General features: G+C 47.7%; 1 protein-coding gene across 1 annotated transcript in view; it reads right to left on the reverse strand.

Annotated features, from left to right (window-relative positions):
• Nucleotides 1–25,891, reverse strand: part of dlec1 (DLEC1 cilia and flagella associated protein) — a 160,916-nt gene extending 135,025 nt beyond the window's left edge. The window contains exons 1-10 of the mRNA XM_065006861.1: nucleotides 25,810–25,891; nucleotides 25,607–25,699; nucleotides 24,943–25,083; nucleotides 20,725–20,881; nucleotides 20,172–20,282; nucleotides 18,164–18,357; nucleotides 17,569–17,780; nucleotides 10,327–10,411; nucleotides 7,951–8,038; nucleotides 3,971–4,144 (exon numbers count right to left, since the gene is read on the reverse strand). Of these exons, the coding sequence (XP_064862933.1) occupies nucleotides 3,971–4,144; nucleotides 7,951–8,038; nucleotides 10,327–10,411; nucleotides 17,569–17,780; nucleotides 18,164–18,357; nucleotides 20,172–20,282; nucleotides 20,725–20,881; nucleotides 24,943–25,083; nucleotides 25,607–25,690 (1,246 nt within the window). The 5' untranslated portion in view covers nucleotides 25,691–25,699; nucleotides 25,810–25,891. The remainder of the gene's footprint in view (nucleotides 1–3,970; nucleotides 4,145–7,950; nucleotides 8,039–10,326; nucleotides 10,412–17,568; nucleotides 17,781–18,163; nucleotides 18,358–20,171; nucleotides 20,283–20,724; nucleotides 20,882–24,942; nucleotides 25,084–25,606; nucleotides 25,700–25,809) is intronic.
• Between the last annotated feature and the right edge of the window lie 208 nt (nucleotides 25,892–26,099).

A 26,099-nucleotide genomic window follows, 5' to 3' on the forward strand; every position in this document is an offset into this window, starting at 1 on the left:
AGGACCACTCAGGTGTCAGTATGGGAGGAGGTTAGGACCACTCAGGTGTCAGTATGGGAGGGGGTCAGGACCACTCAGGTGTCAGTATGGGAGGGGGTCAGGACCACTCAGGTGTCAGTAGGGGAGGTCAGGACCACTCAGGGGTCAGTATGGGAGGGGGGCAGGACCACTCAGGTGTCAGTATGGGAGGGGGTCAGGACCACTCAGGGGTCAGTATGGGAGGGGATCAGGACCACTCAGGGGTCAGTATGGGAGGGGGTCAGGACCACTCAGGTGTCAGTATGGGAGGGGGTCAGGACCACTCAGGGGTCAGTATGGGAGGGGGTCAGGACCACTCAGGTGTCAGTATGGGAGGGGGTCAGGACCACTCAGGTGTCAGTATGGGAGGGGGTCAGGACCACTCAGGTGTCAATATGAGTGTCAGTATGGGAGGGGGTCAGGACCACTCAGGTGTCAGTATGGGAGGGGGTCAGGACCACTCAGGTGTCAGTAGGGAAGGTCAGGACCACTCAGGGGTAAGTATGGGAGGGGGGCAGGACCACTCAGGTGTCAGTATGGGAGGGGGTCAGGACCACTCAGGGGTCAATATGAGTGTCAGTATGGGAGGGGGTCAGGACCACTCAGGTGTCAGTATGGGAGGGGGTCAGGACCACTCAGGTGTCAGTAGGGGAGGTCAGGACCACTCAGGGGTCAGTATGGGAGGGGGGCAGGACCACTCAGGTGTCAGTATGGGAGGGGGTCAGGACCACTCAGGGGTCAGTATGGGAGGGGATCAGGACCACTCAGGTGTCAGTATGGGAGGGGGTCAAGACCACTCAGTGGTCAGTATGGGAGGGGGTCAGGCCCACTCAGGTGTCAGTATGGGAGGGGGTCAGGACCACTCAGGGGTCAGTATGGGAGTGGGTCAGGACCACTCAGGTGTCAGTATGGGAGGGGGTCAGGACCACTCAGGTGTCAGTATGGGAGGGGGTCAGGCCCACTCAGGTGTCAGTATGGGAGGGGGTCAGGACCACTCAGGTGTCAGTATGGGAGGGGGTCAGGACCACTCAGGTGTCAGTATGGGAGGAGGTTAGGACCACTCAGGTGTCAGTATGGGAGGGGGTCAGGACCACTCAGGTGTCAGTATGGGAGGGGGTCAGGACCACTCAGGTGTCAGTAGGGGAGGTCAGGACCACTCAGGGGTCAGTATGGGAGGGGGGCAGGACCACTCAGGTGTCAGTATGGGAGGGGGTCAGGACCACTCAGGGGTCAGTATGGGAGGGATCAGGACCACTCAGGGGTCAGTATGGGAGGGGGTCAGGACCACTCAGGTGTCAGTATGGGAGGGGGTCAGGACCACTCAGGGGTCAGTATGGGAGGGGGTCAGGACCACTCAGGTGTCAGTATGGGAGGGGGTCAGGACCACTCAGGTGTCAGTATGGGAGGGGGTCAGGACCACTCAGGTGTCAATATGAGTGTCAGTATGGGAGGGGGTCAGGACCACTCAGGTGTCAGTATGGGAGGGGGTCAGGACCACTCAGGTGTCAGTAGGGAAGGTCAGGACCACTCAGGGGTAAGTATGGGAGGGGGCAGGACCACTCAGGTGTCAGTATGGGAGGGGGTCAGGACCACTCAGGGGTCAGTATGGGAGGGGGTCAGCACCACTCAGGTGTCAGTATGGGAGGGGGTCAGGACCACTCAGGTGTCAATATGAGTGTCAGTATGGGAGGGGGTCAGGACCACTCAGGTGTCAGTATGGGAGGGGGTCAGGACCACTCAGGTGTCAGTATGGGAGGGGGTCAGGACCACTCACGTGTCAGTATGGGAGGGGGTCAGGACCACTCAGGTGTCAGTATGGGAGGGGGTCAGGACCACTCACGTGTCAGTATGGGAGGGGGTCAGGACCACTCACCTGTCAGTATGGGCGGAGGTTAGGACCACTCACCTGTCAGTATGGGCGGAGGTCAGGACCACTCAGGTGTCAGTATGGGAGGGGGTCAGGACCACTCACCTGTCAGTATGGGCGGAGGTTAGGACCACTCACCTGTCAGTATGGGAGGGGTCAGGACCACTCACCTGTCAGTATGGGCGGAGGTTAGGACCACTCACCTGTCAGTATGGGCGGAGGTTAGGACCACTCACCTGTCAGTATGGGCGGAGGTTAGGACCACTCACCTGTCAGTATGGGAGGAGGTTAGGACCACTCACCTGTCAGTATGGGAGGGGGTTAGGACCACTCAGGTGTCAGTATGGGAGGTTAGGACCACTCAGGTGTCAATATGGGATGGGGTCAGGACCACTCAGGTGTCAGTATGGGTGGAGGTTAGGACCACTCAGGTGTCAGTATGGGAGATTAGGACCACTCAGGTGTCAGTATGGGTGGAGGTTAGGACCACTCACCTGTCAGTATGGGTGGAGGTCAGGACCACTCAGCTGTCAGTAGGGGAGGGGGTCAGGACCACTCACGTGTCAGTATGGGTGGAGGTCAGGACCACTCAGCTGTCAGTATGGGAGGGGGTCAGGACCACTCACGTGTCAGTATGGGAGGGGGTCAGGACCACTCAGGTGTCAGTATGGGAGGGGGTCAGGACCACTCACGTGTCAGTATGGGAGGGGGTCAGGACCACTCACCTGTCAGTATGGGCGGAGGTTAGGACCACTCACCTGTCAGTATGGGCGGAGGTCAGGACCACTCAGGTGTCAGTATGGGAGGGGGTCAGGACCACTCACCTGTCAGTATGGGCGGAGGTTAGGACCACTCACCTGTCAGTATGGGAGGGGGTCAGGACCACTCACCTGTCAGTATGGGCGGAGGTTAGGACCACTCACCTGTCAGTATGGGCGGAGGTTAGGACCACTCACCTGTCAGTATGGGCGGAGGTTAGGACCACTCACCTGTCAGTATGGGAGGAGGTTAGGACCACTCACCTGTCAGTATGGGAGGGGGTTAGGACCACTCAGGTGTCAGTATGGGAGGTTAGGACCACTCAGGTGTCAATATGGGATGGGGTCAGGACCACTCAGGTGTCAGTATGGGTGGAGGTTAGGACCACTCAGGTGTCAGTATGAGTGGAGGTTAGGACCACTCAGGTGTCAGTATGGGAGGGGGTCAGGACCACTCACGTGTCAGTATGGGAGGGGGTCAGGACCACTCAGGTGTCAGTATGGGAGGGGGTCAGGACCACTCACGTGTCAGTATGGGAGGGGGTCAGGACCACTCAGGTGTCAGTATGGGAGGTTAGGACCACTCAGGTGTCAGTATGGGTGGAGGTTAGGACCACTCACCTGTCAGTATGGGTGGAGGTCAGGACCACTCAGCTGTCAGTAGGGGAGGGGGTCAGGACCACTCACCTGTCAGTATGGGTGGAGGTTAGGACCACTCAGGTGTCAGTATGGGCGGAGGTCAGGACCACTCACGTGTCAGTATGGGTGGGGGTCTGCGGGCCTCGATGGGAACCAGCAGTGGGTATTGGGCCTGAGTCTCTACAACCAGGAAGTCTTGGTAGTCAGCCAGGGAGTCTGGAGCAAACAGTACCGTGTACTGGCAGGACATCCCAGGGGCTACGATACCCCCCTCGCCTGGAAACCTGCCTGATGACACAACACTGTCAGTGACTGCATCCCATACAGCATGGGAGGGGGTCCACTCAGGTGGACCACTCAGGTGTCAGTATGGGAGGGGGTCAGGACCACTCACGTGTCAGTATGGGAGGGGGTCAGGACCACTCAGGTGTCAGTATGGGAGGGGGTCAGGACCACTCACGTGTCAGTATGGGAGGGGGTCAGGACCACTCAGGTGTCAGTATGGGAGGTTAGGACCACTCAGGTGTCAGTATGGGTGGAGGTTAGGACCACTCACCTGTCAGTATGGGTGGAGGTCAGGACCACTCAGCTGTCAGTAGGGGAGGGGGTCAGGACCACTCACCTGTCAGTATGGGTGGAGGTTAGGACCACTCAGGTGTCAGTATGGGCGGAGGTCAGGACCACTCACGTGTCAGTATGGGTGGGGGTCTGCGGGCCTCGATGGGAACCAGCAGTGGGTATTGGGCCTGAGTCTCTACAACCAGGAAGTCTTGGTAGTCAGCCAGGGAGTCTGGAGCAAACAGTACCGTGTACTGGCAGGACATCCCAGGGGCTACGATACCCCCCTCGCCTGGAAACCTGCCTGATGACACAACACTGTCAGTGACTGCATCCCATACAGCATCCTATTACATGTATAGTGCACTACTCTTGACCAGGACTTTAGTGCAATATATAGGGAATAGGGTGATATTTGGGACTCAACATTATCTCCTCTTTACTTAGAATCATTAAGACCGCAGTTGTATTTCAATTCAATTCAAGGGGCTTTATTGGCATGGGAAACATATGTTAGCATTGATCTTTATTGGCATGGGAAACATATGTTAGCATTGATCTTTATTGGCATGGGAAACATATGTTAGCATTGATCTTTATTGGCATGGGAAACATGTGTTAGCATTGATCTTTATTGGCATGGGAAACATATGTTAGCATTGATCTTTATTGACATGGGAAACATGTGTTAGCATTGATCTTTATTGGCATGGGAAACATGTGTTAGCATTGATCTTTATTGGCATGGGAAACATATGTTAGCATTGATCTTTATTGGCATGGGAAACATATGTTAGCATTGATCTTTATTGGCATGGGAAACATATGTTAGCATTGATCTTTATTGGCATGGGATACATATGTTAGCATTGATCTTTATTGGCATGGGATACATATGTTAGCATTGATCTTTATTGGCATGGGATACATATGTTAGCATTGATCTTTATTGGCATGGGATACATATGTTAGCATTGCCAAAGCAAGTGAAGTAGATAATAAACAAGTGAAATAAACAACAAAAATGAACAGTAAACATTACTCACAAAAGTTCCAAAAGAACAAAGACATTACAAATGTCATATTATGTATACAGTTGAAGTCAGAAGTTTACATACACCTTAGCCAAATACATTTAAAATCAGTTTCACAATTCCTGACATTTAATCCTAGTAAAAAATTCCCTGTCTTAGGTCAGTTAGGATCAGCACTTTATTTTAAGAATGTGAAATGTCAGAATAATAATAGAGAGAATTATTTATTTCAGCTTTAATTTATTTCATCACATTCTCCGTGGGTCAGAAGTTCACATACACTCAATTATTATTTGGTAGCATTGCCTTTAAATTGTTTTACTAGGATCAAACGTTTTGAGTAGCCGAAATAAATCAAATGTATTTATATAGCCCTTCTTACATCAGCTGTACAGAAACACAGCATAAAACCCCAAACAGCAAACAATGCAGGTGTAGAAGCATGAGGCCCATCCTCCTGACAGAGCTGGTGTAACTGAGTCAGGTTTGTAGGCCTCCTTGATCGCACAAGCTTTTTCAGTTCTGCCCACAAATTTTCGATGGGATTGAGGTCAGGGCTTTGTGATGGCCACTCCAATACCTTGACTTTGTTGTCCTTAAGCCAATTTGCCACAACAATGGAAGTATGCTTGGGGTAATTGTCCATTTGGAAAACCAGTTTGCGACCAAGCTTTAACTTCCTCACTGATGTCTTGAGATGTTGCTTCAATATTTCCACATACTTTCCTTCCTCATGTCGCCATCTATTTTGTGAAGTGCACCAGTCCCTCCTGCAGCAAAGAACCCCCACAACATGATGCTGCCACCCCCGTGCTTCACGGTTGGGATAGTGTTTTTCGGCTTGCAAGCCTCCCCCTTTTTCCTCCAAACATAACGATGGTCATTATGGCCAAACAGTTATTTTTTTGTTTCATCGGACCAGAAGACTTTTCTCCAAAAAGTACGACCTTTGTCCCCATGTGCAGTTGCAAACCGTAGTCTGGCTTTTTTATGGTGGTTTTGGACCAGTTGCTTCTTCCTTGCTGAGCGGCCTTTCAGGTTATGTCGATATAGGGCTCGTTTAACTGTGGATATTTTTGTACCTGTTTCCTCCAGCATCTTCACAAGGTCCTTTGCTGTTGTTCTGGGATTGATTTGCACTTTTCGCACCAAAGTACTTTCATCTCTAGGAGACAGAACGGTAGAGCGGTATGACAGCATAATTTGCAAATAAATAAATAAAAGATCCTACAATGTGATTTTCTGGATTTTTTTTCTAATTTTGTCTGTCATAGTTGAAGTGTACCTATGATGAAAATTACAGGCCCCTCTCATCTTTTTAAGTGGGAGAACTTGCACAATTGGTGGGTGACTAAATACTTTTTTGCCCCACTGTATATATATCTACACACTGCTCAAAAAAATAAAGGGAACACTTAAACCACACAATGTAACTCCAAGTCAATCACACTTCTGTGAAATCAAACTGTCCACTTAGGAAGCAACAAATTTCACATGCTGTTGTGCAAATGGAATAGACAACAGGTGGAAATTATAGGCAATTAGCAAGACCTCCCCCAATGAAGGAGTGGTTCTGCAGGTGATAATCACAGACCACCAGTTCCTATGCTTCCTGGCTGATGTTTTGGTCACTTTTGAATGCTGGCAGTGCTTTCACTCTAGTGGTAGCATGAGACGGAGTCTACAACCCACACAAGTGGCTCAGGTAGTGCAGCTCATCCAGGATGTCACATCAATGCGAGCTGTGGCAAGAAGGTTTGTTGTGTCTGTCAGCGTAGTGTCCAGAGCATGGAGGCGCTACCAGGAGACAGGCCAGTACATCAGGAGACGTGGAGGCGGCCGTAGGAGGGCAACAACCCAGCAGCAGGACCGCTACCTCCGCCTTTGTACAAGGAGCACTGCCAGAGCCCTACAAAATGACCTCCAGCAGGCCACAAATGTGCATGTGTCTGCTCAAACGGTCAGAAACAGACTCCATGAGGGTGGTATGAGGGCCCGACGTCCACAGGTGGGGGTTGTGCTTACAGCCCAACACCGTGCAGGACGTTTGGCATTTGCCAGAGAACACCAAGATTGGCAAATTCGCCACTGGCGCCCTGTGCTCTTCACAGATGAAAGCAGGTTCACACTGAGCACGTCACAGACGTGACAGTCTGGAGACGCCGTGGAGAACGTTCTGCTGCCTGCAACATCCTCCAGCATGACTGGTTTGGCGGTGGGTCCGTCATGGTGTGGGGTGACATTTCTTTGGGGGGCCGCACAGCCCTCCATGTGCTCGCCAGAGGTAGCCTGGCTGCCATTAGGTACCGAGATGAGATCCTCAGTCCCCTTGTGAGACCATATGCTGGTGCGGTTAGCCCTGGGTTCCTCCTAATGCAAGACAATGCTAGACCTCATGTGGCTGGAGTGTGTCAGCAGTTCCTGCAAGAGGAAGGCATTGATGCTATGGACTGGCCCGCACGTTCCCCAGACCTGAATCCAATTGAGCACATCTGGGACATCATGTCTCGCTCCATCCACCATTGCACCACAGACTGTCCAGGAGTTGGCGGATGCTTTAGTCCAGGTCTGGGTGGAGATCCCTCAGGAGACCATCCGCCACCTCATCAGGAGCATGCCTAGGCGTTGTAGGGAGGTCATACAGGCATGTGGAGGCCACACACACTACTGAGCCTAATTTTGACTTGTTTTAAGGACATTCCATCGAAGTTGGATCAGCCTGTAGTGTGGTTTTCCACTTTAATTGTGAGTGTGACTCCAAATTAAATTTGATTTCCATTGATCATTTTTGTGTGATTTTGTTGTCAGCACATTCAACTATGTAAAGACCCAGGGAGAAGTGAGGGGTGGTGGGGGGGGTTAGAGTACTGACCGAGACCCAGGGAGAAGTGAGGGGTGGTGGGGGGTTAGAGTACTGACCGAGACCCAGGGAGAAGTGAGGGGTATTGGGGGGGATTAGAGTACTGACCAAGACCCAGGGAGAAGTGAGAGGTGGTGGGGGGGTTAGAGTACTGACCGAGACCCAGGGAGAAGTGAGAGGTGGTGGTGGGGGGGGGGGGGGGGTTAGAGTACTGACCGAGACCCAGGGAGAAGTGAGAGGTGGTGGGGGGGAGGACCCGGACATGTCGGCTGGTAGCAGTCATGTTCCTCAGCTCCACTGTAGTCTGAAGGAGGAAGAGGAGAGGAGAGGAAGAGGTCAATCGTTGCAAATAATGGATTCCACTGCCGTCGTTTATTGAAGCCTTGGTGAACCAGAATCACAGGGTTGTAGTTCAACAAAACCAGGGAATATCAGAGATCTGATGAGTACAATGACAAGAGAAACACTAGACAACAGTCCTGGAATGTTATGACAACATGTAGACACAGTACCTGAGGAAACTATTTAGACCCCTCGACTTTTACCACATTTTGTAAAGTTACCTTCACACAATACCACATAATGATAAAGCAAAAATACATTTTCAGAAATACCTTATTTACTTAAGTATTTAGCAACTTTGCTATGGGACTTGAAATTGAGGTCAGGTTCATCATGTTTCCATTGATCACCCTTGGGATGTTTCTACAACTTGATTGGAGTCCACCTGTGGTAAATTCAATTGATTGGACATGATTTGGAAAAGCACACACCTGTCTATATAAGGTCCCGCAGTTGAAAGTGCATGTCAAAGCCAACACCAAGCCATGAGGTCGAAGGAATTGTCCGTAGAGCTCCAAGACAGGATTGGGTTGAGGCACAGATCTGGGGAAGGGTACCAAAACATTCCTGCCGTATTGAAGGTCTCCAAGAACACAGTGGCCTCCTCCTTCTTTAAATAGAAGATGTTTGGAACCACCAAGACTCTTCCTAGAGCTGGCCAAACTGAGCAATCGGGGAGAGTGGCCTAGGTCAGGAAGGTGACCAAGAACCTGATAGTCACTGACCGAGCTCCAGAGATCCTCTGTGGAGATGGGAGAACCTTCCAGAAGGACAACCATCTCTGTAGCACTCCACCAATCAGACCTTTATGCTAGAGTGGCCAGACGGTAAAATGCACATGACAGCCTGCATGGAATTTGCCAAAAGGCACCTAAAGACTCTCAGATCATCAGAAACAAGATTCTCTGGTCTGATGAAACCAAGACTGAACTATTTGGCCTGAATTTCAAGCATCACGTCTGGAGGAAACCTGGTACCATCCCTACGGTGAAGCATGGTGGTGGCAGCATCATGCTGTGGGGATGTTTTTCAGCGGATTCAGCGTTGGAGAGTTTTTCCCATTCTTCTCTGCATATCCTCTCAAGCTCTGTCAGGTTGGATGGGGAGCATTGCTGCACTTCTTTGCTTTATCTTGGCCAGGTTGCAGTTGTAAATCAGAACATGTTCTCAACTGGCCTACCTGGTTAAATAAAGGTGTTCTCAACTAGCCTACCTGGTTAAATAAAGGTGTTCTCAACTAGCCTACCTGGTTAAATAAAGGTGTTCTCAACTAGCCTACCTGGTTAAATAAAGGTGTTCTCAACTAGCCTACCTGGTTAAATAAAGGTGTTCTCAACTAGGTGTTCTCAACTAGCCTGGTTAAATAAAGGTGTTCTCAACTAGCCGACCTGGTTAAATAAAGGTGTTCTCAACTAGCCTACCTGGTTAAATAAAGGTGTTCTCAACTAGCCTACCTGGTTAAATAAAGGTGTTCTCAACTAGCCTACCTGGTTAAATAAAGGTGTTCTCAACTGGCCCACCTGGTTAAATAAAGGTGTTCTCAACTGGCCTACCTGGTTAAATAAAGGTGAAATAAATAATAAATAAACAACCTTCCCAGCTCTGCACATTTTGCTGTGAAGAGAGAGTCATTAGATTGTTTGTTTTGGTCCAGTCCATATGAAGCTTGTTTTTGGGCACAGGTCCAGTCCATATGAAGCTTGTTTTTGGGCACAGGTCCAGTAATGGATGAAGAATTGCAACATTACTTTGAACTAATGCTGCAGAAAGCACTACTGGGTGATTTGAAAAGTCGTAGTCAATCGATCAATAATATAATAATACTCTTAGCAAAATCTGTAGAGACTATGGGAATATAAAGGTTCAGAACTTTTGTGAAACATCACAGCACAGTTGAAAAATAAATGGAAAATAGAAACTGTAGTCAGTACCTCCCTCATTTATCTGTCCTAATCTAGTCAGTACGTACCTCATATACCTGTCCCACTGTAGTCGTTACGTACCTCATACATCTGTCCTACTGTAGTCGTTACGTACCTCATACATCTGTCCAACTGTAGTCAGTACATACCTCATATACCTGTCCCACTGTAGTCAGTACGTACCTCATATCTCATAAACCTGTCCCACTGTCATTAGTACATACCTCACATACCTTTCCCACTGTAGTCAGTACGTACCTCAAATACCTGTCCCACTCTGTAGTCAGTACATACCTCAAATACCTGTCCCACTGTAGTCAGTACGTACCTCAAATACCTGTCCCACTCTATAGTCAGTGAAGAAGACAACAGGTGGATTGGCCAGGAACACAGGGATGGGCTCAGCTGGGGATCTGGGGGGGACAACAACATGAAGACAGGTTATGGGGCATTATTTACTGCGCTGTGATAGGTAGACAGACTGGAGGATGGGCAACTGATGAAAAACACAATGACACACAGAAAACAGACAGGTTTGTGTGTCCTGAGTATATCTGTATATCTGTCTACTCCACGTAATTATGAAGTTAACCACATTAGGATTTAAACATTTAGTTTCCAACTTTAGTGTTGTCTCCCTGCTGCCACTGATATACACCCAATAATGGAAGGAAGCTGACTTCTAGGAATGTAACAACTCAAATCTAATGGAACTAGAAACTGACATTTTTTGAAGAAAATGTGTGTGCTTGTTAGCCTTGAAGTGGTATGGTTTAGTTGAATAGATCCCCAGAAGCTGTTGACATGCAGCAGCTACTCTTCCTGGGTTCCAAACAAAACATAAAATACACCAGGGTACATAACAGTTATAGACAAGAACAACACAAGACAATATTAAATAAATTAAATAAATTAAATAACAATAAAGACATCAAGAGACAAAAACAAAATGACTACTGTATTTACACACTATTCCTACAGTATATACATATTCATATAATTATATATTGAAAAGTTCATGAGAGCTTCAGAAAGAGGAGAGGCTCTGTGATACAATATGGTTTTTAATCTGTTTTTTAAGGCTAAACCTGCTTTACCTGAGTAACCTCTGGTAGCAGAGTATTCCATGATGACATGGCTCTATATATAACTGAGTAACAGATCATTCCATGATGACATGGCTCTATATATAACTGAGTAACAGATCATTCCACGAAGACATGGCTCTATACATAACTGAGTGATTTTTTAGTTTGGGTAGAGTGAAGAAACCCGTAGTGGTGTCTGGTGGGTGTGTAAAGGGCATTCGGAAAGTATTCAGACCCTTTGACTTTTTCCACATGTTTTATATTACAGCCTTATTCTAAAATGGATTAAATAGTTTTTTTCCCCCTCATCAATCTACACAAAATACCCCATAGTGATGAAGCAAAAACAGGTTTTTAGAAATGTCTTCTTGGGTATGTCAGGTTGGATGAGGAGCGTCTCTGCACGGGTATTTTCAGGTCTCTCCAAAGTTGTTCGATGGGGCTCTGGCTAGGCCACTCAAGGACATTCAGAGACTTGTCCCGAAGCCACTCCTGCGTTGTCTTGCCTGTGTGCTTAGGGTCGTTGTCCTGTTGGAAGGTGAACCTTCGCCCCAGTCTGGGGTTCTGAGCGCTCTGGATCAGGTTTTCATCAACGATCTCTCTGTACTTTGCTCCGTTTATCTTTCCCTCGATCCTGACTAGTCTCCCAGTCCCTGCCGCTGAAAAACATCCCCACAGCATAATGCTGCCACCACCATGCTTCACCGTAGGGATGGTGCCAGGTTTCCCCCAGACGTGACAATTGGAATTCAGGCCAAAGAGTTCAGTCTTGATTTCATCAGACCAGAGAATGTTGTTTCTAATGGTCTGAGAGTCCTTTAGGTGACTTTTGGCAAACTCCATGCAGGCTGTCATGTGCATTTTACTGAGGAGTGGCTTCCGTCTGGCCACTCTACCACAAAGGCCTGATTGGTGGAGTACTGTAGAGATAGATTGTTGTCTTTGTTGCCACAAAGGACATCTGGAGCTCTGTCAGAGTAACCATCGGGTTCTTGGTCACATCCCTGACCAAGGCCTTTCTCCCCCGATTGTTCAGTTTGGCGGCCAGCTCTAGGAAGAGTCTTGGTTGTTTCAAACCTTCCATTTAAGAATGATGGAGGCCACCATGTTCTTCGGGACCTTCAATGCTGCAGACAGCATTTTTTGGTACCCTTCCCCAGATCTGTGCCTCGACACAATCCTGTCTTGGAGCTCTACGGACAATTCCTTCAACCTCAGGGCTTGGTTTTTGCTCTGATAGGCACTGTCACCCGTGGGACCTTATATAGACAGGGGTGTGCCTTTCCATAACATGTCCAATCAATTGAATTTACCACAGGTGGACTCCAATCGAGGTGTAGAAACATCTCAACGATGATCAATGGAAACGGGATGCACCTGAGCTCAATTTCAAGTCTCATAGCAAAGGGTCAGATGATGGGTGTATTGGTCCTGTGGTGCTGTCAGTATGTTCTCAGTCAGATGATGGGTGTAATGGTCCTGTGGTGCTGTCAGTATGTTCTCAGTCAGATGATGGGTGTAATGGTCCTGTGGTCCTGTCAGTATGTTCTCAGTCAGATGATGGGTGTATTGGTCCAGTGGTGCTGTCAGTATGTTCAGTCAGATGATGGGTGTAATGGTCCTGTGGTGCTGTCAGTATGTTCTCAGTCAGATGATGGGTGTATTGGTCCTGTGGTGCTGTCAGTATGTTCTCAGTCAGATGATGGATGTAATGGTCCTGTGGTGCTCTCAGTATGTTCTCAGGTCAGATGATGGGAGTAATGGTCCTGTGGTGCTGTCAGTATGTTCTCAGACAGATGATGGGTGTAATGGTCCTGTGGTGCTGTCAGTATGTTCTCAGACAGATGATGGGTGTAATGGTCCTGTGGTGCTGTCAGTATGTTCTTAGTCAGATGATGGGTGTAATGGCCCTGTCAGTATGTTCTCAGACAGATGATGGGTGTAATGGTCCTGTGGTGCTGTCAGTATGTTCTCAGTCAGATGATGGATGTAATGGTCCTGTGGTGCTCTCAGTATGTTCTCAGGTCAGATGATGGGAGTAATGGTCCTGTGGTGCTGTCAGTATGTTCTCAGACAGATGATGGGTGTAATGGTCCTGTGGTGCTGTCAGTATGTTCTTAGTCAGATGATGGGTGTAATGGCCCTGTCAGTATGTTCTCAGACAGATGATGGGTGTAATGGTCCTGTGGTGCTGTCAGTATGTTCTCAGTCAGATGATGGGTGTAATGGTCCTGTGGTGCTGTCAGTATGTTCTCAGTCAGATGATGGGTGTAATGGTCCTGTGGTCCTGTCAGTATGTTCTCAGTCAGATGATGGGTGTATTGGTCCAGTGGTGCTGTCAGTATGTTCAGTCAGATGATGGGTGTAATGGTCCTGTGGTGCTGTCAGTATGTTCTCAGTCAGATGATGGGTGTATTGGTCCTGTGGTGCTGTCAGTATGTTCTCAGTCAGATGATGGATGTAATGGTCCTGTGGTGCTCTCAGTATGTTCTCAGGTCAGATGATGGGAGTAATGGTCCTGTGGTGATGTCAGTATGTTCTCAGACAGATGATGGGTGTAATGGTCCTGTGGTGCTGTCAGTATGTTCTCAGTCAGATGATGGGTGTAATGGTCCTGTGGTGCTGTCAGTATGTTCTCAGACAGATGATGGGTGTAATGGTCCTGTCAGTATGTTCTCAGTCAGATGATGGGTGTAATGGTCCTGTGGTGCTGTCAGTATGTTCTCAGTCAGATGATGGGTGTAATGGTCCTGTGGTGCTGTCAATATGTTCTCAGTCAGATGATGGGTGTAATGGTCCTGTGGTGCTGTCAGTATGTTCTCAGTCAGATGATGGGTGTATTGGTCCAGTGGTGCTGTCAGTATGTTCTCAGTCAGATGATGGGTGTAATGGTCCTGTCAGTATGTTCTCAGTCAGATGATGGGTGTAATGGTCCTGTGGTCCTGTCAGTATGTTCTCAGTCAGATGATGGGTGCAATGGTCCTGTGGTGCTGTCAGTATGTTCTCAGTCAGATGATTTGACATTGTTAAATCTATCTTATTATATATTCTTTTACGTTCTGCTTTGAAAACAACAGCTACACCAGCAGGCTATGGATGGAATGACTCTGAAAACCAACAGGCGCTAATTCTCATCATGTCTCAAACAAACACAAAAGCGTTCATTGCCTGCATTCCCAAATGGTACCTTATTTCCTATATAGTTCACTACTTTAGACCAGACCCCTATGGACAGAAGTGCACTACATAGGGAATAGAGTGCCATTTGGGACAGAAACATCATGTTTTGTATAGACATGACATCATGCTGATTCAGGGTGTTTCACTGGGATCATAAACTCAGCAGAAAAAGAGAAGTCCCTTTTTCAGGACCCTGTCTTTCAAAGATAATTAGTAAAAATCCAAATAACTTCACAGATCTTCATTGTAAAGGGTTTAAACACTGTTTCCCATGTTTGTTCAATGAACCATTAACAATTAATGAACACGCACCTGTGGAACGGTCGTTAAGACACTAACAGCTTACAGACGGTAGGCAATTAAGGTCACAGTTATAAAAACCTAGGACACTAAAGAGGCCTTTCTACTGACTCTGAAAAACACCAAAAGAAAGATTCCTGCTAGAGGACTGCAGATGTGGCCAGGGCAATAAATTGCTATGTCCGTACTGTGAGACACCTAAGACAGCGCTACAGGGAGACAGGACGGACAGCTGATCGTCTTCGCAGTGGCAGACCACGTGTAACAACACCTGCACAGGATCAGTACATTCGAACATCACACATGGACAGGTACAGGATGGCAACAACAACTGCCCAAGTTACACCAGAAACGCACAATCCCTCCATCAGTGCTCAGACTGTCCGCAATAGGCTGAGAGAGGCTGGACTGGGGGCTTGTAGGCCTGTTGTAAGACAGGTCCTCACCAGACATCAACAACATCGCCTATGGGCACAAACCCACTGTCGCTGGACCAGACAGGACTGGCAAAAAGTGCTCTTCACTGACGAGTCGCGGTTTTCTCTCACCAGGGGTGATGGTCGGATTCGGATTTATTTTTACATTACATTTAAGTCATTTAGCAGACGCTCTTATCCAGAGCGACTTACAAATTGGTGCATTCACCTTATGACCTCCAGTGGAACAGTAGTGCATCTAAATCTTTTCAGGGGGAGGGGGGGTGAGAGGGATTACTTTATCCTATCCTAGGTATTCCTTAAAGAGGTGGGGTTTCAGGTGTCTCCGGAAGGTGGTGATTGACTCCGCTGTCCTGGCGTCGTGAGGGAGTTTGTTCCACCATTGGGGGGCCAGAGCAGCGAACAGTTTTGACTGGGCTGAGCGGGAACTGTACTTCCTCAGTGGTAGGGAGGCGAGCCTTCGATTTATCATCGAAGGAATGAGCGTTACACTGAGGCCTGTACTCTGGAGCGGAATCGATTTGGAGGTGGAGGGTCCGTCATGGTCTGGGGCGGTGTGTCACGGCATCATCACACTGAGCTTGTTGTCATTGCAGGCAATCTCAACATTGTGCATTACAGGGAAGACATCCTCCTCCCTCATGTGGTACCCTTCCTGCAGGCTCATCCTGACATGACCCTCCAGCATGACAATGCCACCAGCCTTACTGCTCGTTCTGTGTGTGATTTCCTGCAAGACAGGAATGTCAGTGTCCTGCTGTCACGAGTCCGACCGAGGGTGTTTCCCCTTCCCGGGCGGGTGGCGCTCGGCGGTCGTCGTCACCGGCCTATTAGCTGCCACTGATTGTTTTTCCTCCCCCTCCTTGTATGTTTAGTGGTAGCACCTGTTCATGTTTAATTAGTTTGTCTTTATTAGACAGCATTGGTTGTTGTGCGGGATTATTTCAATGTAACCTTCGGCTCTGTTGTAGAGGTACGTGTTAGTGCCTGGTCGTGATTTTTTCCATTGTACATTTTGATTCCCTGTGGTTGGGGACGTAACTTTTTGTGAGCACCCTGTGGTGCGTTGGTGCTATTAAAAGACGCACAGCATTGAACTCTGTCTCCTGCATTTGACTCCACACCCACGACACCCGGAGCATGACACCTGCTGCCATGGCAAGCGAAGAGCCCGGATCTCAATCCCATTGAGCACATCTGGGACCTTTTGGATCGGAGGGTGAGGGCTAGGGCCATTCCCCCCTGAAAGGTCTGGGAACTTGCAGGTGTCTTGGTGGAAGAGTGGGAGTAACATCTCACAGCAAGAACTGGCAAATCTGGTGCAGTCCATGAGGAGGAGATGCACTGCAGTACTTAATGGCCACACCCTTTGTTCAGGGACGCATCATTCCATTTCTGTTAGTCACAAGCCTGTGGAACTTGTTCAGTTTATGTCCCAGTTGTTGAATCTTGTTCATACAAATATTTACACATGTTAAGTTTGCTGAAAATAAATGCAGTTGACAGTGAGAGGACGTTTCTTTTTTTGCTGAACCAGGGTGTTTCACTGAGATCATAGTTTTCCAGGTCAGTGTTTTACGACTTCTAGGAGTAGTGGGTGCGGAGTCAGGCGAAGAGAACAGAGGGTAAGGGACAACTGTATTTATTCCGGAGAAAAGTAGGTCACACCAAAACACCAGGCGCATACAATGACCGGCCCAAAAACAGGACACAAACAGTCCGGGAGAAATACAGAAAATATCACATCCACAAAACGAACAGAGAAACAAGCACAAAAGCCGGTGGGCTTACTGGATTTAAATAGCCCACAATCACAACCTAAACACAAAACAGGTGCAACTAATCAGACACAACTAAATGAAACAGAAAAGGGGATCGGTGGCAGCTAGTGGGCCGGCGACGATGACCGCCAAGCGCCGCCCGAACAGGAAGAGGCACCATCTTCGGCGGGATTCGTGACAGTCAGGTATGAGGGTAACTGAACTGAACTGATGTTCAGACAGGAAGGAAGTCATATAGAACTAATTTACACCTAATATTAAGGAAGGATTATCTTGCCCATATTTAATTATACCTTTATTTAACAAGGCAAGTCGGTTAAGAACAAATTCTTATTTACAATGACGGCCTAGGAACAGTGGGTTTAACTGCCTTGTTCAGGGGCAGAACGACAGATTTTTACCTTGTCAGCTCGGGGATTCGATCTAGCAACCTTTCAGTTACTGGCCCAACACTTTATCCACTAGGCTACCTGCCGCCCCATATGAATGACCAATGGAGTCAGAAACGGATCATGGACTGGAGTTCATCCTGTCAGTCAACACTAGAACCAAGCAGTAGACGTTCAGAGCTGCACTTCCTGTGTCGGTTTGCGCTTGTAGCATAGAAGAGAATTGTTCCGCTCCAAACGGCCCCCTATTCCCTGATCCCAGTGAAACACCCTGCACTAGTCAGAAGTAGTGCATGTAATAGGGAATAGGGGGCCATTTGGGATGCTACAAGTCCAAACCAACACAGCCTAGGCTACCTAGTTCTACAAACACATGAAGCTGAACAGAGTCCTACCTCTCCTGCTTTTGCCCCTTCCTTCCACGGTCTCCCTTTTCCCAAAGCAGGATGAGCGACTTGCCCCCCTGGTGTGCGTTGGGGGGAAGGAATCTGGGGTTCCGCAGGAACTTGTGTCTCTGCTGTAGTTTCTGAAGGCCAGCCCTCTCCTCTGCTCTGCTCTTAGCACTCAGCTCATACATCCACTTAGGCTTCCTCACTCGGCACACCTTCTGGAATAGAGCAGAGGAGAGGTCACATCAGTGGTGACCTGAGACTGTGACCTGAGACTCGTCAACACCAGCAGAGGAGAGATCACACAGTGGTGACCTGAGACTCATCAACACCAGCAGAGGAGAGGTCACATAGTGGTGACCTGAGACTCGTCAACACCAGCAGAGGAGAGGTCACATAGTGGTGACCTGAGACTCGTCAACACCAGCAGAGGAGAGGTCACATAGTGGTGACCTGAGACTGTGACCTGAGACTCGTCAACACCAGCAGTGGAGAGGTCACATCAGTGGTGACCTGAGACTCGTCCATACCCAAATCTTAACCCACCCCTTCACAGTATTCAAAACAAGCCTTCATACAAGACCACCTCTGTGTGTCCTACCTGGCTAGGTAGGCTTCGGGGGGTGCAGGTGTCTGAGCTACAGGCAAGGGTGAGGGACGTTTCTGACTCCTCCAGCAAGCTCTGGGCTGTCCGCTCTGGGGGAGGGATCACTGTGTAGCCATCGTCCTGGGGAAGGTAGCATATGTGTCTGTTGTAGGACACAGTCGGCTTGGCAAAGCCTGGGGGGGACATGGCTGGGAGGACAGACAGACAGTTGACAGAGTTAAAAGAGACTTACACTGAAGGGTAAAGTGTTTTCAGAGTACTTTAAAATGATCTGTTCTAAATTATGTGCATTCCAAAGGGTGTTTAAGGGGCATTGAGGGAGGGGCATACTACTGTACCTCTGGGGGCTTTGAGGGAGGGGCATACTACTGTACCTCTGGGGGGCTTTGAGGGAGGGGCATACTACTGTACCTCTGGGGGCTTTGAGGGAGGGCATACTACTGTACCTCTGGGGGCTTTGAGGGAGGGGCATACTACTGTACCTCTGGGGGCTTTGAGGGAGGGGAATACTACTGTACCTCTGGGGGCTTTGAGGGAGGGGCATACTACTGTACCTCTGGGGGCTTTGAGGGAGGGGCATACTACTGTACCTCTGGGGGCTTTGAGGGAGGGGCATACTACTGTACCTCTGGGGGCTTTGAGGGAGGGGCATACTACTGTACCTCTGGGGGCTTTGAGGGAAGGGCATACTACTGTACCTCTGGGGGCTTTGAGGGAAGGGCATACTACTGTACCTCTGGGGGCTTTGAGGGAGGGGCATACTACTGTACCTCTGGGGGCTTTGAGGGAGGGGCATACTACTGTACTTCTGGGGGCTTTGAGGGAGGGGCATACTACTGTACCTCTGGGGGCTTTGAGGGAGGGGCATACTACTGTACCTCTGGGGGCTTTGAGGGAGGGGGGCTACTACTGTACCTCTGGGGGCTTTGAGGAGGGGCATACTACTGTACCTCTGGGGGCTTTGAGGGAAGGGCATACTACTGTACCTCTGGGGGGCTTTGAGGGAAGGGCATACTACTGTACCTCTGGGGGCTTTGAGGGAGGGGCATACTACTGTACCTCTGGGGGCTTTGAGGGAGGGGCATACTACTGTACCTCTGGGGGCTTTGAGGGAGGGGCATACTACTGTACCTCTGGGGGCTTTGAGGGAGGGGCATACTACTGTACTTCTGGGGGCTTTGAGGGAGGGGCATACTACTGTACCTCTGGGGGCTTTGAGGGAGGGGCATACTACTGTACCTCTGGGGGCTTTGAGGGAGGGGCATACTACTGTACCTCTGGGGGGCTTTGAGGAAGGGCATACTACTGTACCTCTGGGGGCTTTGAGGGAAGGGCATACTACTGTACCTCTGGGGGCTTTGAGGGAGGGGCATACTACTGTACCTCTGGGGGCTTTGAGGGAGGGGCATACTACTGTACCTCTGGGGGCTTTGAGGGAGGGGCATACTACTGTACCTCCGGGGGCTTTGAGGGAGGGGCATACTACTGTACTTCTGGGGGCTTTGAGGGAGGGGCATACTACTGTACCTCTGGGGGCTTTGAGGAGGGGCATACTACTGTACCTCTGGGGAATTTGAGGGGCATACTACTGTACCTCTGGGGACTTTGAGGGAGGGGCATACTACTGTACCTCTGGGGGCTTTGAGGGGCATACTACTGTACCTCTGGGGACTTTGAGGGAGGGGCATACTACTGTACCTCTGGGGGCTTTGAGGGGCATACTACTGTACCTCTGGGGGCTTTGAGGGAAGGGCATACTACTATACCTCTGGGGGCTTTGAGGGAGGGGCATACTACTGTACCTCTGGGGGCTTTGAGGGAGGGGCATACTACTGTACCTCTGGGGGCTTTGAGGGAGGGGCATACTACTGTACCTCTGGGGGCTTTGAGGGGCATACTACTGTACCTCTGGGGGCTTTGAGGGGCATACTACTGTACCTCTGGGGGCTTTGAGGGGCATACTACTGTACCTCTGGGGGCTTTGAGGGGCATACTACTGTACCTCTGGGGGCTTTGATGAGCGGGTTCAGTCCTGTGATGTAGTCTTCTGGACAGATCAAGTTGTTACTCTTCAGAAGGCCGTTGTCAACACACCACATGAAGGTCCACCTGACTGAGGAAACAAACACACTTATTTTAGGTGGCAAGGATTATTGCAGTGATCTCTTCACAAAGCACAAGGCTTATTGCAGTGATCTCTTCACAAAACACAAGGCTTATTGCAGTGATCTCTTCACAAAGCACAAGGCTTATTGCAGTGATCTCTTCACAAAGCACAAGGCTTATTGCAGTGATCTCTTCACAAAACACAAGGCTTATTGCAGTGATCTCTTCACAAAGCACAAGGCTTATTGCAGTGATCTCTTCACAAAGCACAAGGCTTATTGCAGTGATCTCTTCACAAAGCACAAGGATTATTGCAGTGATCTCTTCACAAAGCACAAGGCTTATTGCAGTGATCTCTTCACAAGGCGTCCCACGGTACAGTTTGTAATACCCTAGCTCCTAGAGGCTAGTGATACAGCAGCATTAAAGAGTGATCCAGACCAGTGTACCTGGAGGCAGACCCAGCTGTTGGTAGGCCTCTCCCACCTCCTCCACCACCTTGGTGTGGGCCCTGCTCTCTGTGGCCGTGGCCTGGACCCGAGCCTGAATGATGTGGTTCTCCAACATGTCAGCATCACGCATCCGACGGCTGTACTCTGAATGGACCTGGAGGCTCAAGCAGTGAGAAGTTATGTAGAAAAACACAAACACAGGGACCTTTATTCAGAGGGGTTAAATGCAGAAGACACATTTCAGTTGAATACATTCAGTTGGACTAGGTATCCCCTTTCCTTTCCTTTCCCTTACTTAATGTTCATTGGTTGCACTGATGCGCCAAATGCAGGTTAGCATTTCTTGTCGTGAATCTTGTTCTGGAGGCAGCTCTGCAGAGTGGTCAATAGCTGGCACTAACCCTAACCCTCACTAGCCAAAGTCATATAGTCTAATTAACCACACAGCTAACCCTAATGTCTAACCCTAATGTCAAACCCTAATGTCAAACCTTAGCCCTAATGTCAAACCCTAACCCTCTAACCCTAATGTCAAACCTTAGCCCTAATGTCTAACCCTAACCCTCTAACCCTAATGTCAAACCCTAATGTCAAACCCTAATGTCAAACCCTAATGTCCAACCCTAATGTCCAACCCTAATGTCAAGCCTAATGTCCAACACTAACCCTAATGTCAAACCCTAATGTCAAACCCTAATGTCAAACCCTAATGGCAAACCCTAATGTCGAATGTCTAACCCTAATGTCTAATGTCTAACCCTAATGTCCAACCCTAATGTCCAACCCTAAAGTCCAACCCTAATGTCCAACACTAACCATAATGTCTAACCCTAATGTCTAACCCTAATGTCTAACCCTAATGTCTAACCCTAATGTCAAACCCTAATGTCAAACCTTAGCCCTAATGTCAAACCCTAACCCTCTAACCCTAATGTCAAACCTTAGCCCTAATGTCTAACCCTAACCCTCTAACCCTAATGTCAAACCCTAATGTCAAACCCTAATGTCAAACCCTAATGTCCAACCCTAATGTCCAACCCTAATGTCAAGCCTAATGTCCAACACTAACCCTAATGTCAAACCCTAATGTCAAACCCTAATGTCAAACCCTAATGGCAAACCCTAATGTCGAATGTCTAACCCTAATGTCTAATGTCTAACCCTAATGTCCAACCCTAATGTCCAACCCTAAAGTCCAACCCTAATGTCCAACACTAACCATAATGTCTAACCCTAATGTCTAACCCTAATGTCTAACCCTAATGTCTAACCCTAATGTCCAACCCTAATGTCCAACCCTAATGTCTAACCCTAATGTCTAACCCTAATGTCCAACCCTAATGTCCAACCCTAAGCCTAATGTCTAACCCTAATGTCTAACCCTAATGTCTAACCCTAATGTCCAACCCTAATGTCCAACCCTAATGTCTAACCCTAATGTCTAACCCTAATGTCCAACCCTAATGTCTAACCCTATTGTCTAACCCTAATGTCTAACCCTAAGCCTAATGTCTAACCCTATTGTCTAACCCTAATGTCCAACCCTAAGCCTAATGTCTAACCCTAATGTCTAACCCTAATGTCTAACCCTAATGTCTAACCCTATTGTCTAACCCTAATGTCTAACCCTGTCGAATGTCTAATCCTAATGTCTAACCCTAATGTCTAACCCTAATGTCTAACCCTAATGTCCAACCCTAAAGTCCAACCCTAATGTCCAACACTAACCCTAATGTCTAAGCCTAATGTCTAACCCTAATGTCTAACCCTAATGTCTAACCCTGTCTAATGTCTAATCCTAATGTCTAACCCTGTCTAATGTCTAACCCTAATGTCTAACCCTGTCTAATGTCTAACCCTGTCTAATGTCTAACCCTAACGTCTAACCCTAACGTCTAACCCTAATGTCTAACCCTAACCCTAATGTCTAACACTAACCCTAATGTCCAACACTAACCCTAATGTGTAACCCTAACCCTAATGTCTAACCCTAATGTGTAACCCTAACCCTAATGTCTAACCCTAATGTCTAACCCTAACCCTAACGTCTAACCCTAGCCCTAACGTCTAACCCTAGCCCTAACGTCAAACCCTAGCCCTAATGTCTAACCCTAATGTCTAACCCTAATGTCAAACCCTAGCCCTAACGTCAAACCCTAGCCCTAATGTCTAACCCTAATGTCTAACCCTAATGTCAAACCCTAGCCCTAATGTCAAATCCTAGCCCTAATGTCAAACCCTAGCCCTAACCTTAACGTCTAACCCTAGCCCTAATGTCAAACCCTAATGTCAAACCCTGATGTCAAACCCTAATGTCTAACCCTAATGTCTAACCCTAATGTCTAACCCTAATGTCAAACCCTAGCCCTAATGTCAAACCCTAGCCCTAATGTCAAACCCTAGCCCTAATATCAAACCCTAGCCCTCCAGTCAAACCCTAGCCCTAATGTCAAACCCTAACCCTAATGTCAAACCCTAGCCCTAATGTCAAACCCTAGCCCTAATATCAAACCCTAGCCCTCATGTCAAACCCTAGCCCTCATGTCAAACCCTAGCCCTAATGTCTAACCCTAATGTCTAACCCTAGCCCTAATGTCAAACCCTAGCCCTAATGTCAAACCCTAGCCCTAATGTCTAACCCTAGCCCTAATGTCAAACCCTAGCCCTAATGTCAAACCCTAGCCCTAATGTCTAACCCTAATTTCTAATGTCTAACCCTAATGTCTAACCCTAATGTCTAATGTCTAATATCTAACCCTAATGTCTAATGTCTAACCCTAATGTCTAACCCCAATGTCAAACCCTAATGTCAAACCCTAATGTCTAACCCTAATGTCTAACCCTAGCCCTAATATCTCACCCTAATGTCTAACCCTAATGTCTAATGTCTACCCCTAATGTCTAACCCTAATGTTTAATGTCTACCCCTAATGTCTAACCCTAATGTCTAACCCGAATGTCCAACCCTAATGTCCAACCCTAATGTCCAACCCTAAAGTCCAACCCTAATGTCCAACACTAACCCTAATGTCTAACCCTAATGTATAATGTCTAACCCTAATGTCTAACCCTAATGTCAAACCCTAATGTCAAACCCTAATGTCCAACCCTAATGTCCAACCCTAATGTCCAACCCTAATGTTCAACACTAACCCTAATGTCTAACCCTAATGTCTAACCCTAATGTCTAATGTCTAACCCTAATGTCCAACCCTAATGTCCAACCCTAAAGTCCAACCCTAATGTCCAACACTAACCCTAATGTCTAACCCTAATATATAATGTCTAACCCTAATGTCTAACCCTAATGTCAAACCCTAATGTCAAACCCTAATGTCCAACCCTAATGTCCAACCCTAATGTCCAACCCTAATGTTCAACACTAACCCTAATGTCAAACCCTAATGTCAAACCCTAATGTCAAACCCTAATGTCAAACCCTAATGTCTAACCCTAATGTCTAATGTCTAACCCTAATGTCTAACCCTAACATTAAATTAAGAGGCCTATGAATCCTACCTTTCACATCACCTGGAATAGGTATCCAATAACTTTCCCAGTGCCAACATACTGGGCAAGTGACCAGGTTGTTGTCCATCTAGGTAACATGGCTAACAAGGTTGGTTGTTATTAAACAAATAATAGCGTCCCGCAACATGGTTAATACAATTATTAAATTTGACCCGCAAATTCGCAGTAAAAAATAATAATGTAGACCTAGCTCCTGCATAGAGTCGTACCAGTGGAATCGTTTGTTCCAAAGACTAGCGATTGAAGAGCAAACTGAAGTGAAGAGAAAACTCTGCATCTCTTTGATCACAGTGCTTCTTTATAATAAACTGACCCTCTGTTCTCTGTAAAACTCGGATGGCTAACTGAAGGAGGCTTTTGCGTATATATTTCAAAATGAACTCCTATTAGTTCAGTGACCTATCACAATTGGATAAGACACAAAACATGATATGATTGGTAAATGAGTTGCAAAAACCTGACCAAAAAAGGCGATCTTGAAGCATATAAACACATATTTTATTTAAATGATCTTAGATATAAAAGCCTCCTTCATTTTCTATCTGTAAATGAAACTGATGAAGGTCAACACACACACACACACACACACACACACACACACACACACACACACACAGTTTGCACAGGGCAGTGAGGGCACATAGCTAGCTAGCTATATTTTGTAGTTGTTGAATGGGTAGCTACCTGTTGAAGATCCTCCACATATTTGTCATGGTAGTTGTTGCCTCCCCTTCTTGTCTTGGTGAGAATGGCAACTGTGTCTTTCCCAATAATCTCTGTTGTGTAGAGATCCTTGAAGATGCTTGCCAATAAATGTGAAATGTCCTATTGGAAAATATAGCGTAACATTAGGCCTATAACGTTAGTCAATGACTCTTCTTGAATGAAACACACTGACATTACCACATAGTTAGGCCTACTAATTAGCCAGCAGCAGACCACTTTGCATCCCACTGCTGGCTTGCCTCTGAAGCTAAGCAGGGTTGGTCCAGGTCGGTCGCTGTACAGGAGACTAGACATTGCCCCAATCACTGTGTAGGATGCTGTCTTTCGGATGGAACGTTAAACAGGTGTCTTGACTCTCTGTTGTCATTAAAAATCCCGTGCCACTTATCATAATAGTAGGGGTGTTAACCCTTGTGTCCTGGCTAAATTCCCAATCTGGCCGTCATACCAACACGGTCACCTAATCATCTCATTTCTCTCCCCTGTAACTATTTCCCAGTTCGTTGCTGTAAATGAAAATGTGTTCTCAGTCAATTTACTGGGTAAAAAAAATTGTTTAAAAAAAAAGCCTAGTTACTGTAAGAATCAGACTGGCATGATAAAATCGTTAGTTAGTGCTAACCTGTGTTTTTTCTGATGCAGGTCGATGACGGTTCATGGACGGGTCTAACCCTGTTTGGGGTCTTGGCTGAGATTCCTCAAGCATGGTTGCAGTCTGTTGGGCCAAACAGTTGTGAGGTATAGTAGCCTAATTAAGTCAACGACAAAACACACATGATTAATCTATAATTCATGCGTAAATATTCTATTGTGTGGTTCACAAACCTGGCAAGGTGTGAAAGTAGCACTTTTCTTCCCAGCTTCTGCCGCCAGCTCTTTGTGTACAAGTAGTAACCATAGAAACGTCCCGCGGTTCTTAAAGGGGCCAGAGCGTTTTACCCAAAACTCGTTCATTTGAAGTCAATAATACATTTCTAAATGTGCACTAAAATCTTTACTCTATATTTTCACCTGTCAAAAATGACAATAATTTTGCCAATCTAAATAGTCCAGTGCTACTATTTGCTTGATTAAACGTGCAATAATTCTGCAGGAATCAACTATTACAGAATCAA

This window comes from Oncorhynchus nerka, linkage group LG22, assembly GCF_034236695.1.
Source record: "Oncorhynchus nerka isolate Pitt River linkage group LG22, Oner_Uvic_2.0, whole genome shotgun sequence".
Classification (NCBI taxonomy): Eukaryota; Metazoa; Chordata; class Actinopteri; order Salmoniformes; family Salmonidae; genus Oncorhynchus; species Oncorhynchus nerka.